At 59.5% G+C, this 14437-nt stretch overlaps 1 protein-coding gene across 7 annotated transcripts in view; it reads left to right on the forward strand.

Moving 5' to 3' along the window:
• PCNT (pericentrin) overlaps positions 1–14437 on the forward strand; it is a 113107-nt gene that overhangs the window by 20698 nt on the left and 77972 nt on the right. For all 7 annotated transcript variants that reach the window (XM_032357997.1, XM_032357943.1, XM_032357971.1 and 4 more), the window contains 6 exons: positions 721–832; positions 2461–2578; positions 2927–3002; positions 6706–6823; positions 7920–8137; positions 12875–13329. In XM_032357997.1, coding sequence (XP_032213888.1) covers positions 721–832; positions 2461–2578; positions 2927–3002; positions 6706–6823; positions 7920–8137; positions 12875–13329 — 1097 coding nt within the window. The remainder of the gene's footprint in view (positions 1–720; positions 833–2460; positions 2579–2926; positions 3003–6705; positions 6824–7919; positions 8138–12874; positions 13330–14437) is intronic.

A 14437-nucleotide genomic window follows, 5' to 3' on the forward strand; every position in this document is an offset into this window, starting at 1 on the left:
GGTGTCCACACCCACTCCCGGCCTCCATGCCCCATCCCCCCGGGCTCATTCTCCCTCGCTGATGGGAAAGGAACACGGAAGGGCACCTTCTGTCCTGTCCCTGCATGAGGCGGGCGGGGCCACCCACAAGACAGCAGGCCGACCTCAGGGCCACTGCAGGCCGGAGCTCCCATGTCCTGTGTCCCCTCGGGCAGGCCTTGTCCTTCAGCCCTGTGCCCTGCACTTGTACCCACCCACTTGGTGCCTTGGGACCACGTGCAGCCTGCCTCCAAGCCCCCCGTGAAGAGCCGAGCTGCTCTCAGCTCCGTGGGTGCAGGGTTGGCTCTGTTCAGCCCCGAAGAGACCCTTCCTGGGGTGGGGTGTAACCGAAAAATGCAGAGAACACCCCACCATGTCCCAGAAGGGGGAGGGAGGGACCCCCGAGAGGCTGGTGCTGACGCAGTGTGGGCAGGAGCCTGGCCCTCCCTGCCCCGACAAGGTAGAAGGACGTGTGTCTGGGACAACAGAGAAAGTTTCCGTCCTCACTCAGTGAGGGGAAGGCCAGGCAGCAGCGGGGGGAGGCGCATGAGGAACGAGCCGTGTGCGGCCATGTGCGGCCGCTGTGGCTGGTTCGCTCTTGGCTGCAGGCCTGGGGTCTCACCGCGCGTTCCCCAGAGCTGGGCACAGACCTTCTGGGCTTGGTGTCGGGCGGTGTCTCATGCTGCGGCTTCCCTCTTGCAGTTAGAGAGCCTCCGGGCGTCGTACGCCGCGCTGAAGGCCCAGTCGCAGGAAGAGATCCGGCGCCTGTGGTCCCAGCTCGAGTCTCCGGGACGCGACAGTCAGGACCCGAGCGGTGAGGCATCTGCTGTTCAGAACTCAGATCCTGGGAAGCTGACGCGGCGTCTCCACGGCCGTGACAGCTGTTGCACGGACAGCGGCCGGCGTGTGGTTTTCAGGCACAAACCCGAGGGCCTTGGCTTCACCGTGGGGCCGGCCTGCTGGGGGTGGGGGCAGCGTCACGGTGTTGCTCACTTGCCGTGAGGTACCTGCGGGGGGGCGGGGGCCGGCGAGGCTTACAGCCCGGCTGGCGCGCCTCATCCTGCCACACCCCTGCACCCCTGAGCTCGCCTGGGGCAGGTGCTCTCAGGCTCCTACGGCCCCAAGGGGGCTGCCCACATCGGCTGGGCCCAGCGGCTCGCCCGGCTCCTCCTGTGGACCCTCTGTGAGAGGGTCCCTGCTCACGGGCGGTGCCTCCAGCGGGGATGTCGGGGGATGTGGGCGAGACAGGTGGACTCGTGTGTTCCTCCTGCTGCTCTCCACGTGGAGCCTCTGCGGTCCGGGGGTCAGCCTTGCCGGGCGCACACCGCTGGGGGCCCAGAGCAGGCTGGGAGGAAGGGCCAGAGCCCGTGTGGTGGGTGAGGCCACGCCCGTCCGCTCACGCCTGGTCTTTGCCTCGAGCCTGTCCATGGCGGCGGGTGCGGCTCCCAGCTCTGCGGACGCCGCTGAGTGAGCTCTGGCGCTCTGCTCTCCGTGGCCTGTGGGGAGCCTCACACTGGCCTCCAGGGTCCTTCCTGGGACGTTTGTCTTGAAACTCCTGGGCGGTGCCCCGTTCCCGTCCACGGTGTTGTTTTTTTTTTTTTTTTAAAGATTTATTTATTTATTTATTGGACAGAGAGATCACAAGTAGACAGAAAGGCAGGCAGAGAGAGAGAGAGAGAGAGAGAAGCAGACTCCCTGCTGAGCAGAGAGCCTGACGCGGGACTCGATCCCAGGACCCCGAGATCATGACCTGAGCCGAAGGCAGCGGCTTAACCCACTGAGCCACCCAGGCGCCCCTGGTCCACGGTGTTGTTAAGCAGCTGGAAGCACCCTCTTGCTGAAAGCGGCGATGCCAATACGTTTTCTCACGCTCGGCGTCCGCTCCAGTTCTGCTGCTCCTAGCGAAACGCCACAGATGCAGGGCGGGGAGCCACGCACGCTCCATAGCGGCTGGTGCTGCGCAGGTCGGAGTGGACGGCGTGACTGGGTTTTCTGTCCAGGGTCACCTGCGGCCGGAATCAAGGTGCTGGCGGGGCCCGGCGGGGCTCACGGCGGCTGGGGCAGGATGAGTCCCTGCAGTTGGGGGGCCGAGCTCTTGTGTCCTTGCTGGCCGTCGGCCGGGGCTCTCAGGCCCTGGGGACCGCCCCCATCCCTGCTCTGCGGCCCCAGCCGCCCGTGGAGACCCGCTGGCATTTCTGGTCTCTGTGATGCCCGCAGCACCAGCCTGAGAAGCGCTATGGTTCCGGGGGCCCACGGGCTCCGCTGAGGTGGCCCCGGCCAGCTCCCTGTGTGAGGCACCCCCCAGCGTAAGCCGCGGAGGGTCCCGCTGCGCCTTCACGGAGGCTGGGACCGGGGCCTTCCCAGAGCTGAGGTCTGCAGTGTGTTCTGCTGTGTCCTCCGCGTCTGGCCCGGAGGTGACTGCAGAATTCCTTCCCCTTGAAGCGTTCCACGACCAGCTCCCGGCCGGCACACCTCACGGGGAGGAGGAGGAGCACCGGAGGTGGGACCCGCGGCAGCGGCAGCAGCGAGAGGAGTCTGTTCCCGAGTCTGCACAAGTCAGGTGCACGGGGCCTTTCGTCTTCGCTGTGTGCTCAAAATACGGGGCCTTTGAGCTGAATCGGAGTCTGCTTTTATTTGCGGTTTCCTGCCCGTGAAGACTGGGAGCCTCGTGTTTTAGAAACAGCTGCCGCTTGAGCCTCGAGCAGGAGAGGGTTCAGACAAGGAGCCACATGGGACCTGCAGCTCCGGGGTCCCCTCTGCTCCAGCACGGGGTCCCGCCAGGCGGTCCCACAGCCGCGGCCTGCTTGGCCGAGGGCCCCCGTCCTTGACGGGGGTGGGGGGTCGCCGTGGAGGGAGCGAGGAGGGAAAGAGTGTATGAGGAGGTTTTAAAACGCATCTTCTCTCCTAGGGCCCCCGGGCTGTCTCTGGAGGAGAGGACTGGAGAAGGGACAGCGCACCTCGAGGGACCCCGCCTTCAGCCGGAGGTGACAGCCCCTCTTCCCTGCGTGGAGGGAGCGGACGCGGAGCCCGCGTTTGCGGGTGTGGCCGGTGACCGCCCCTCGGTCTCCTCAACGCCTGTCAGCCCCCGGGCTCCAGACTTTCTTTTTCTCGTGAGGAGGACTTGTGGGCTCTACCGTCTCAGCCGCTCCCGCGTGTCCAGTGCAGCCTTGTCTCTGGTCACCGGGCACTGCACCCCCAGACTCTGTTCTGTGACCGGAGGCTCGTGGCCTCTGACCCTCCCTCTGTTCTGCCCACGCCCACCCCCACCGCTCTGTGTCCGTCTGCTCGGTTAGCATCGCACGGGGCAGTGACGTCCCGTGGGGCGTGTTTCTCTCCGACTTACTCCGCTTCTCCCCTCGGGGTGTGTCCACGTCCACGTCCACGAGTGGCTCATCCTTCTTGGTGGCTGCGGAGTGTTCGGTTGTGTGTGTGCGCATCCCCTCCGCCCGCCCGACAGTCCGCGATGCACGGGCTGTGCGCACTTGAGATGTGGTGTCCTGTCTCCTGAGCATCCCTTTACTTATGGTGATGCGTGGGGTGTCGGTGGCCCGGGTCTCGTGGCCGTCACTCCGGGCAGGTGGTGTGCGAGATGACGGTGGCCCCATGAGGACAAGCATCCGCATCGGTGGTTTGCAGTCACCCTGGGTGGCTGTCACGTGTGCACCTTGGAACGGACGGTTACACGGCAGAGATGTGTCCCCTCAGAGACGCGTCGTCTGGAGGCCGGGAGTGGGAGCTCGGGGCTGTTCTCTTGAGCCCCATGTCCTTGGCTTGCGGTCGGCCGCCCTCAGGCTGCCTGGTCAGGAGGTTTGTGGTGTGTCCCGGTGTCCCGGTGTCCAAATGGCCCCATTCTGATGCGTTGGAGGTTCAGACTTCGACATGTGGATTTTGGGGTCACAGTTGATCCTGTTCAGCTGGCCGCTTCCGGTTTCCCGTGGTTAATGTCCTTTTCCTAGAACTGTCTTTCTGCCTGCGTTGACTTCTGGGGACGGGGGCGCGGTGTGGCGGTGGCTCCCTCTCTTCCACTTCCTTTCTCGTGTGTCCCGCTGGGCGTGGTGTGGCCGCCACGGCAGAGCCTCCGGGTCCTTGTCCACGGCCCTGTCCTGCCCTCTGGGCCCCCTGCCTGCTGTCGTCCTGGGGTCCCCCTGCATTCTGGTTGGACGGTCCCTGCACGTGGTCGCGCTCTTGGCTGCACCTGTTCCCGGTGGAGACCAAGGGCGCGTGAGGGGAGCCCTCTGAGAGCTTGTTCCGTTCGCGTGTGTCGGGCACGTGTTGCGTGTCGTCCGCCTGCGCCGTGAGCCGCCCTCCGTCCCGCTGATCCTCCCTCCTGTGTGCGCCGCCCGCAGCGCCAGGGCCCTGGGAGCTGCCTGGAGCTTTCAGGGAGCAGCTCCGGCGTGCGCGTCCACCGTTCCCGCCGGCCGTGCGGGAGGGCCTTGCGTCAGACCTTCCCTCCGCGGCCCGGAGGCCGGTCCTGTCTGCACTTCTCAGCGTCCGTGCGCTTTCCTGGTGGCTCTTGTGAGCCGTGTTCATGTTCTGGAGCGAGCGTCTCATTTCCGTTGGCGTTTTTGATTTCTGGGGGTTCTTTCTTGCTTGTTCTGTCTGTGCCACGGTGCAGCGTTCTCACACACCTCTCTGGAGGCCCTCGGTGCTAAAGGGTTTCTCGTGCTTCCCACGTGCCCTGCTTTTCGTCCGTCTGTCCCTCTGTGTGGGTGTCGGGGTCCCCGTGTCGGTTTTTGGTCCAGGGCTTGTCTTCACAGGCAGTGTGAGGCCCCCCCTGGTGTCAGGGAGCTCCTTCTGGGGTCCAGCCTTAGAAGGCCGGGTCCCTGGCCCCCCGACGGCCAGCCTTGGCCCGCGGGTCCTGCGTGCGCGCAGCCCCTCTGCCCCGGGCCCCGGATGGTGCTGTGAGCAGAGTTTGGTCTTCCCAGGTTGGCCAGCCTTGGTGTCTCGAACCTCTTCCCGTTGCTTCTCGTGACGTTTCAGGCAGGCAGAGGAGAGCGGTGGGACGTGTGTTTGCGGGAAGTCTGGAGTGTGCGCACGCCTCCTCACGCGCGCGTGCGGAAACGTCGGCAGGCCGCCGTGCCCTCCTCAGGGCGTCTGCGGAACTCCCCCCGGGGCTGTGGGAGCCCAGGGCCTCCCGCCGCCGCTGGAGGTCGCCAGTGTGTGCTCCTCGCCGAGGGACAGCCGGTGTGTCGGCAGTTTGCGTTCTGTGGTTTCCAACGAGGTCAAGCCTGTTTTCACTGAAGCTGAGCGTTCTCCCCTGCAAGCTCTTTCTGCACACCGTGGCTCTCCTGGCGTTGGTCCCCATCCCCTGCGGTTCGGAGGGCCCCCCCGCGCGTCTTTGGACTCGGTCGTGGCCCTTCTCGCGCTGTGCTCACGGGCCTGGGTCTGCGGTCGTGGGTCCTCCCCTGGCCCTTTGCTCTTTGTCCCCGTCCTGAGTGCCGCCGGCTTCCTGCGTTGTCTTCTGACGCTTGGACTTCATTCTCTCATTTCACCGACTCGTCTTTAGAGATCTGGTTTATCTGAGGGAGAGTGAGGCGGCGAGAGGGCGGGAACACAAGCAGGGGGCGGGGGAAGCAGGCTCCCGCGGGGCAGGCGCCCAGCGTGGGACTCGATCCCAGGCCCCTGGGATCATGACCTGAGCCGAAGGCAGACGCTTAACCCACTGAGCCACCCAGGCGCCCCTTTTCTGATTTTAATTTAATTTTAAAGTCTTTGATTTTTCCTTGTCCACCCGGAACCTAGTCATTGTCCAGCCAGAGGTGTAGGCTCTGAGCTGGTGAGCTGACCCCCTCTTTCCAAACAGCAGGTCACTTTCTCAGGCCTGACCTGTTAAAACACAGCCTGTGTGCTTAGCTGTCCCCGGGGCACCAGTGCGTTTCTGGACTCGATTCCTCCTGTCACTCAGGCGGTTCGTTTGTGTAAGAGCGCAGAGATTCGAGTCTTGCTTTAAAAGATAACGCGACCTTGTCGTGAGCTGGAAGTTGAGGTCGGTGTGATTGCTCCGTGGTACTCGAGGAAAGCGGGTTGACCGGCTGTATTTTAAGGGGAACAGGAGAGTTTAGCACGTGCCCTGAGCCCTTGCCTCGTTTCCCGCCTCCCTTCCTTCCCTCAGGGTACTTGGGCTGGGCTTGTTGTTGGGTGCTTGCAGCAGGGCCCAGACACCCCTCCCTTGGGGGCCCCTTCCTCTTGGGGGCAGGTCCATGTCCAAGCAGGCCAGGCATGTGTCCGCCTCCAGAAGGGGAAGTGCAGTGGGGAGACACGGTGTGGGGAGTGAGTATGCTGGGGCCCCGCAGCGGAGCAGGGTGTGTTTGGCCGAGGCCCCGGCCCTGGGAGGAGGGGGTCTGCTGGTCAGGGCCTGCGGCAGTTCTTGTCCGTGAATGTTCTGGTCAGGCTCGCGGCGGCGGCCTGCTTGGCATCCCTCAGCTGGGGCTCCGTGTCGGCCTCGGTGAGGACAGCACGGGGGTGAGGCAGGCTCTCCAGCCGGTGATGTGCCCCGTCTCCTCCGGGCGGTGGTCTGCCGCCTCCTGAGTGACTTGGATCCCCGGAGGTGACGCGCTGCGGATGGAGGAGACGGCGTGAGCGTGCGCGGCCCCGCGAGGGTTCCGGGGGGCATTGACTGGGTGACGGGCTAAAGAGACCCCTTGTAACTTTTCCTGTGTGTGATTTTCCCTGCATCTGTACGCGCAGTTGGAGGAAAACCACCAGAGCCCGTCCTCCCTGGAAGCGCGGCAGCAGGTGGGCCGCGAAGGGACCCCAGTGTCGGAAGGGGAGCAACGTGTGGGGCTCTCAGAAGGGCCCAGAGAAGGTGTGTGAACCTGTGGTTTGGCCCGCAGGGAGCGATGTGTGGGAAGGTTGGGGGCTCCCACGTGGGTTATCTGGACATCCCGGGCCTCACTCCACAGACCCTCCCTGGTGGTGTCCTCAGAATTCGGAGCTGGGCTCGGGCCTGACCAGATGCAGCGCCGGGGGTCCCAGGAGATGGGGGCGGATAAGAGGCGGAGGTCCTCCCAGCAGATGCAGCAGAGGGGGGCAGGCAGGGGCCCCACTGCTGAGGGGAGCCGGTGCGAGGCCAGCCCTGGACACGGATTCCAGGACGGGGGGCGCTGTTGCCACGCCTCGTAGTGCAGGGGTGGTGAGGTGGAGGGTCCCAGGGCGAGGGTGTGGGGGGCTGGCTCCACGGTGAGGGGCTCTGACAGGACTTCCTGCTCTGGACAAGGGCTCCCGTGGAGCTGCTGAGACGGGCTAAGAGAAGGACCGTGGCTCGTGAGTGCCAAGGTCACGTTGACTTGGCTTCTGCCTCTTGCTCTCGTCCCAGTGCTGGAGCTTGTTCTCAGCCGCTGCACACGCGGTGGCCACTGGCCGCCGATGGGCGCGCGCGGTGCTCTTCTGGCCGCCGCTCAGCTCATTCTTTTTTTTTTTTTTTTTAAAGATTTTATTTATTTGTCAGAGAGAGAGAGCGAGAGTGAGCACAGGCAGAGTCAGAGGGAGAAGCAGGCTCCCCGCAGAGCAAGGAGCCCGATGTGGGACTCGATCCCAAGACGCTGGGATCATGACCTGAGCTGAAGGCAGCTGCCCAACCAACTGAGCCACCCAGGCGCCCCCCGCTCAGCTCATTCTTGAGCCCAGGGAGGGGACGAGTCCTGAGCTGACCGTCCCGGGAGGGGTCCCCCCGGCCTAGCTCCCCATAGCGGAAAACAGTCCCTGATACCCCACTGGTGGCCCGGGGTGGGCCCTGAAGGGGTGCGGGCTGCTCAGGACTGGGCAGCCCAGGGCGCGTCGGCCTGGGTTTCCCCAGGGCTTGGCAGAGCTCCGGGTGTCTGTGGTGCGAGGCGCCGGGCCCCGTGCTGTGTGTGGTGCCCTCGAGGTGCCTGACTCTCCCCCCTGCTTCTTGTCCCTCCCAGAGCTCGCTCGGGTGCCTCTCCCGTGTGTGCCGGACACGGCCTCGCAGGTGGAGGCCGAGGTGGCAGCCAGAGTCTCGCGTTTGGAAACTGAGCACAAGCTTAAACTCTCGCTTCTTCAGACGGAGCTCAAGGAAGAAATCGATGTCTTGAAACTAGAAAACAGAAGTTTACGCGAGAAGCTGCAGCAGGCGGTCAGCCTGAAGGAGCACTGGGAGAGGGTGAGTGTGGCTCTGGCTTCCGCGGCGGCAGACTCCTGCCAGGGCCCCGCTGGTCCCCGCGCTCCGTCTCCTGCCGCCTGCGGCCCAGTTGAGTGAGTGCAGAAGTGGGATCAGGCCAGGGCCCCGCTCGAGCCGAGGCAGGGTCTGGCTCCTTGTTGCTCCTTCGCCCTGCCTCCAGGGTCAGGGGACTGGCTGGACGTCCTCAGACGGGCGGCAGGCTGGTTGGCACGGCCAGCAGCAGGCCCCGTGTGCCTTGGGGTCCCCAGTGGTATTGGGCTCCTGAGCTCTTCTGCTGTCGGTTGTGTGGCTGTGGGGTGTTCCGTGGGCGCGCGGAGAGCCTGCGCAGCACCCCCGCCGGCAGAGGTCTGGCGTGTGGGCCTCCCCCGGACTCCTGGCACGTTTCACTGTATACGCAGCGCGGGGAGTGGCTCGTCTTTGGGTCGGAGTTGTTAGAGCGGAGTCTATTTCGCCAGCGTCCTGAGTGTTCAGCGAGCTAAGTGTCCCCCCGACTTCACACTTCACCCCGTAGCATTGTGTGAGCCGCAGCCGCCTTCCCGTTCATCAGTGCCACGTTCAGCCTTCACGCACGTTCCGTTGGCACGGCGGACCCTTTTCTGTCCGTTTCGCTTGGAGTCTCTGCAGACCACCTGGACTTAGTGCCGGCGCCTGTGGGTTGAGGGCTCAGTCCCGGGACACTGTCCCCACATCAGGAGCCGTTGGCAGTTACTGGGTCCCCAGGTGATCCTCGGATCTCGGTCCGACTCGGCTTTGGAGTCTGGATAGTCCCCTGCCCATCACGGCCCTTTCAGGCTCTGTCGCTCAGGGAAACAGTGTCCTAATACCAGTGTCTTAGGACAGAGGCGAGCGAGCGGCCAAAGGGAAGAGAGGCGTGGGGTGAAGTGTGCGTGGTGGGTGACGTCCACGCCCGCGCCTGTCCTGCCACTGCTCAGCCCCCCACGTGTGCACCCGCCTGGCAGCTCTCCGAGGCCCACCATTTGGGAGTTTTTACGGAAGTTCCGTAACACAGGCGTGTCTGAATCACCGGCCGTTGGTGACTGAACTCCGTCTCCGTCTCTCTTCTTTGGAGGTCGCGGTGGAGCTGGAATTTCCAACCCTCTAATCTTGCCCTGATTTTCTGGGGACCAGCTTCCACCCTGAAGCCACCCAGAGGTCCTCAGCCACTCGCCGTCTCGTTAGCATACAAAAGACACTGATCGTGCCAGAAATTCCAAGGGTTTTAGCAGCTGTGTGTCAGGAACAGGGGACAGAGACCACATACTTTTTAACATACTACACGTGTGCATGACATATAGTTGATTATGTTTTTTAAGATTTTATTTATTTGAGAGAGAAAGAGCCCAAGTCGGGAGGTGAGGAAGAGCAGAGGGAGAAGGAGACGCAGACTCTCTGCTGAGCAGGGGGCCGACCCCCAGCTCGATCCCAGGACCCCAAGACCATGACCTGAGCTGAAAGCGAATCGTTGACCGACGGAGCCACCCAGGAGCCCCTGCAGTGGAATATTTTTAAAATCCTTTTTGACAAATCCTGCCTTTTAGTCGGAGTGTTTAGTTTGTCACATTTCGTCTCGTTGTTGACCTGGTTGGAGCCGTGTCTACGTTTTACTCTCTTCTGTGTGTGCGTCTGTTTCTCTGTTTGCTCTGTGTTCCTTCTTTCTTGCCTTTCGGATTATTTGAGTATTTATTTACTTGGATTATTTGGATTTATTTGGATTATTTTATATTTATTTGTATTATTTTTAGAATTGGGTTAGTTAATTGGATTGATTAATTGAATTGGATTAATTTTTAGAATTGATTTTAATGCGTCTGTTGATTTCTCGGTCCTATTTCTTTGCATCACGTGTTTAATGATTGCTTTCGGGGCTCGACTCGTTCTCACGGTCTTCTCAGAGGTTCAGGGTCGCCGTGCAGCTGGAAGGTGAGCTCCAGCCGTGTCCTTCGTCCGCTGTCTTCCGAGCTGCCACGCTGACGGGTGTCACATCTGTCTTTGTGGTTAGATTCCACAACAGAAGTTCTGCTTTGAACAATCACGGGTCCTTGATTAATTAAAAGGGAAAGTGGTCTTAGATTCACAACACTGAAGCGTTCTTTCTTTCCTCCAGAAGTTAGGAGTTTCCGTTTGGCCTCACTTTCCTTCAGCCTTTCATGTTGTGCCTGTTTTCTTCACAAGTTTTCTTTGAGCTGAGAGTCTCTATTTTACTGTCTTTCGTGAAATTTTTTTGCTACATATAGAAGGCAAGGTTTTTGTCCAGGATTTAAAGGTGATCACTTATGACCTTATTTCCAATAAGTGATCACTGCAATCAGTCTTACCCTGAATGTAATGTGTCATTTTCTTTTGACTGCTTGTTTTTTTATCTTTTATTCTCATTTTTTTTTTTGAAGATTTTATTTATTTATTTGACAGACAGAGATCATAGGCAGAGAGGCAGGCGGAGAGAGAGAGGAGGAAGCAGGCTCCCCACTGAGCAGAGAGCCCGATATGGGGCTCGATCCCAGGATCCTGGGACCACGATCCGAGCCGAAGTCAGAGGCTCAACCCACTGAGCCACCCAGGCGCCCCCAGGTGCCCCTATTCTTAGTCATTTCACCACGGTGTGCCTACGTGTGATTTTCTTGGATATTTTTTCCTCTCATGAAATTTTTAAAATCTTAAAAACATAAAATTGATTCTGAGATAGTTACCTAAAAATAGGAAAACAAAACTTGATACTGGATTGACCTTATTTTTTCTTACATTTAATAATGACACTACTGAAAGGGTGGCCCGTTTTAGTGACTTACAGAGTATTCTGCTGTATGTTTATGTGTTTTCCCAAATTTGAGAAATTTTTACCAAGTATGTTCTTCCGTTTCTTCTTCTGCTCCGTTCTGTCCTTTCTCTTGGACTCCGTTCACATGGGTGTTCCGTCTTTCAGTGTCTGAGGTTCTGTTGGTTCGGTTTCTGTCTGGTCTGCTCCCTTCCTGTTGGTTGGATTCTGTTGGTCTCCGGTTCGTGGTCTCTTGCTTGCTCTGATCTGCTTTTAAGTCCATCCAGTGGTTTTTAGAATTTCAGATACTTTGCTTTCTAGTTCTGGGATTTCTGTTCGGTGGTTGTTTTCTGTTCCCCCATCCACTTCTTAAGAGGGTCTTCTTTGCCGTGATTTGCTGTTTTTTATTCGTCATGAGCATGTTTTTCTTGCAGTCAGGGTATCTGCTTCTAAAATCTTTGTCTGCCGTTCAACATCTGTGTCATTTTGGGGTTCTCCAGTGATTGTATTTTTTTTTTAGCATGGGTCATATTTCCTGCTTATTTGTATATCAACTAATTTTGGACTGTATTCTGGACGTCGTGAGGGAGACATTGTGGGGACTCTGCATTCTGTTTCACGCTGCTGAAGGGTGTGAGTTTTTCTGTGTAGCAGGGAGCTCTTGGCGCACTCTGACTCCACACCATGTCTTCCCTGTGTTGCTCTGCTCTTGGCGCCTGCCCACACGCGTGTGCGTCAGAGTCAGCCTGAGATGTGGGCAGGGGTTGATGCAGAGATTTTACAGCCGACGGTCTCTCTGGCTCTGTCCTAATGGGCACCTCTCACTCTCTACCTCCTCTGTTCGTACAAGTGGGATTGTGGGATTTCTGTGTGCATGGCACGGACAGGGCAATTGCCCAGTGCCATTTCTTTCTTCTGGGTGTCCAGCCTTCTGCACAATCTCTCTGCTTATAGATGCTCTCTCAGGCCTTTGGGTAGTTTCTTATGTTCTTTCTAGCCTTTCTAGCTGTTACCCTCTGGGAGGGCTAGCCTGATTAAAGCTTCTCAGCCATCTCCAGAAGCATGACCCTAAACTTACTTTTATTAATTTTTTTTTTTAAGAAACTTTTACCCAGTGTGGGGCTTGAACTCATGATCCTGAGATTGAGTTGCTCTACTAATGCCAGCCAGGTGCTGCTTTAATAACTTAACTATTATTTATTTATTTATTTTTAAAAGATTTTATTTATTTATTTGACAGACAGAGATCACAAGTAGGCAGAGCAGCAGGCAGAGAGAGAGGAAGAAGCAGGCTCCCCGCTGAGCAGAGAGCCCGATGCGGGGCTTGATCCCAGGACCCTGGGAACATGACCTGAGCTGAAGGCAGAGGCTCAACCCACTGAGCCACCCAGGCGCCCCATGACTTAACTTTTAAATAAGAAGCTGAGGTCAGTCTGCAGCACCGCTCTTACTCTGGTTTCTTTCTGATGATGTTTCGTCGTTCACTGACTTCCTTTCCTCCTTTTCGTGAAAACCGAAATGTTTGCCGACTGTCAGCTTTGTGACTCACCTCCCTTTTCAGAAGAAACTCTTAAAAGTTTAAATTTTGGTTCATCAGTCTTTTGACCAGGTTCCGTGGAGATCATGGAACACAGATGCGGCCACAGACTCAACTTGTTGCAGCATTTGCTCTGCCGGGGACTTCTGGTCTTTTTGCTGAGGGCGGCTCTGCTCTGTCTGGGGTGCTCGGCCTCGCCTGGCGGAAGCCCTGGGATGTGCCTGCCTCTGCCGCCGGTGCTGGCTCACGACGAAGGCCTCTGACGCTCCCTTGGTTTGCTGAGCAGGTGTGCGTGTGCGTCGAACTCCGTTAGTTTCGTCCGGGCCTGCCAGCTCCAGAGGGAAGGACAGCGGCTGTGGTGTCATTGCTGCCAGTAATCTTCTCCTTTAAAAAGTTTTTTCTGTTTTACCTGAGATTCTGCTCCCTGCAGGTAAAATGTGAGTTGGTTGAAGGTCACCAGGAGGAGCTGAAGAAAGCGACGGAGAAACTGGAGCTGATGAAGCAGGAGTCCAGAGACAGAGAGGCAGGATGGAAGGCGGCAAGGGAAGTCCTGAGGAGAGAAGCTGAAGAGGAGCGCGCGCCGGCACTCCTGCAGCTCCGGGAGCAAGCCGAGGCCGAGACGCGGTCCCTGGTGACCAGGTTTCAGCTGCGGGAGGTCGAAATGAGGCGGCTTCAGGATCAGCAGGCCGCCCAGATCCGGGACCTGGAGGGGTCCCTGCTGGAGCAGCAGGGCCGCCTACGGCAGCTGGAGCTCGGCCTCGCGGGGGAGGAGTGTCCGCAGTGTGGCCGGGAGCCGGGCGGCCGTCCCGCAGACCGGGGCGGGGAGCTCGCCACGCTCCGCCTGAAGGAGGACTGTGCCCTCCAGCTGATGCAGGCGCAGAACAGGTGGGTGGCGCTCTCAGAGCGGGGCGCTAGCTGTAGAGCCGCCTGTCACTTTCCTGCCTGAGGCCCGACCCCGGCACCCGCCGCACGGCATGGGAGGCAGGTCCCCTGGCCGATGTGCTGTGGGCTTTCAGCAGGGTGGGGAGATCTGCAGGAAGGCAGGGCCGAGCATGGTGTGCCCGGAGTCCCGGACGCCGGGTCCTCACCCTGAAGTGGCAGCGGGGTCAAACCGCTGTCCCAACACTGGATATGCGGGAACCAGCCAGAGACCGCGTCCGGATGCTCCTGGTGGAGTCTGTGTCCCTTGGTGGACGCTACTGTGCACGCGTCTTCATGTCAGTTTTGTTCTTTCCACATTTAAAACCTTCAAAGGCAAGAATTAGACCCCACTTACCAGACGTCATGCACTTTGTCTGTATTAGTTTTATTTTGAAAGTTCAGGCAGATGTTTTTAAAAGTAAGTGTTTTCCTCCTAAAACTTGCACATATTTCCTTGAAAATAGATTGAGAATGTAGTTTGGCTCTTTGCCTCTGTTCATGCCAAGTCTGCAAATCTGAGCTTTCTTGCCTGGGGGTGATGGTGAGTCTTGGGGCCCCTGGACTCGCCGTTGGGCTGCTTGTTCTCCCGGGTCCGCAGCTCCCGCCATCGTGACTGGAGTGCAGGAGCTTTGGGTCTGGGGTCTGAGGATGCGAGTTCAGATCTCGGCCCAGCAGGTGCACGCTGGGTGGATGCAGGCGCTGTGCTCAGCCTCACAAACGCTTCCTGCCCGCCCCGTGTGGAGAGGGGGTGTGGGTGGTGTGGGCACGCCTCCAGAGTCTCTGGTGGCAGACCGGCCCAAGCAGAGCAGTAACCCGGGTCTTACCGCTCCTCGCGGGAGCGCACCAGGGCAAGTCATGCCCATGTAGCGTGTGGGGCTTCTACCTGTCCCTGATGGGATCCTGGGTGCCTTGGCTCAGGGGGAGTCTGCTGGCCTGTGTCTCTGCCAGCCAGCACCACTGGGGCTCTTTCTCATTCATGTCCCTTAATTCACCAATTCTCCTGAGGTCTTTTGAGTGATCTTTATGGCCCTGTGGGCTCCTGCAGGGGTCCCCGCTGCCGCTGCCCCATCGT

Source organism: Mustela erminea, chromosome 1, assembly GCF_009829155.1.
Source record: "Mustela erminea isolate mMusErm1 chromosome 1, mMusErm1.Pri, whole genome shotgun sequence".
NCBI classification, from domain to species: domain Eukaryota; kingdom Metazoa; phylum Chordata; class Mammalia; order Carnivora; family Mustelidae; genus Mustela; species Mustela erminea.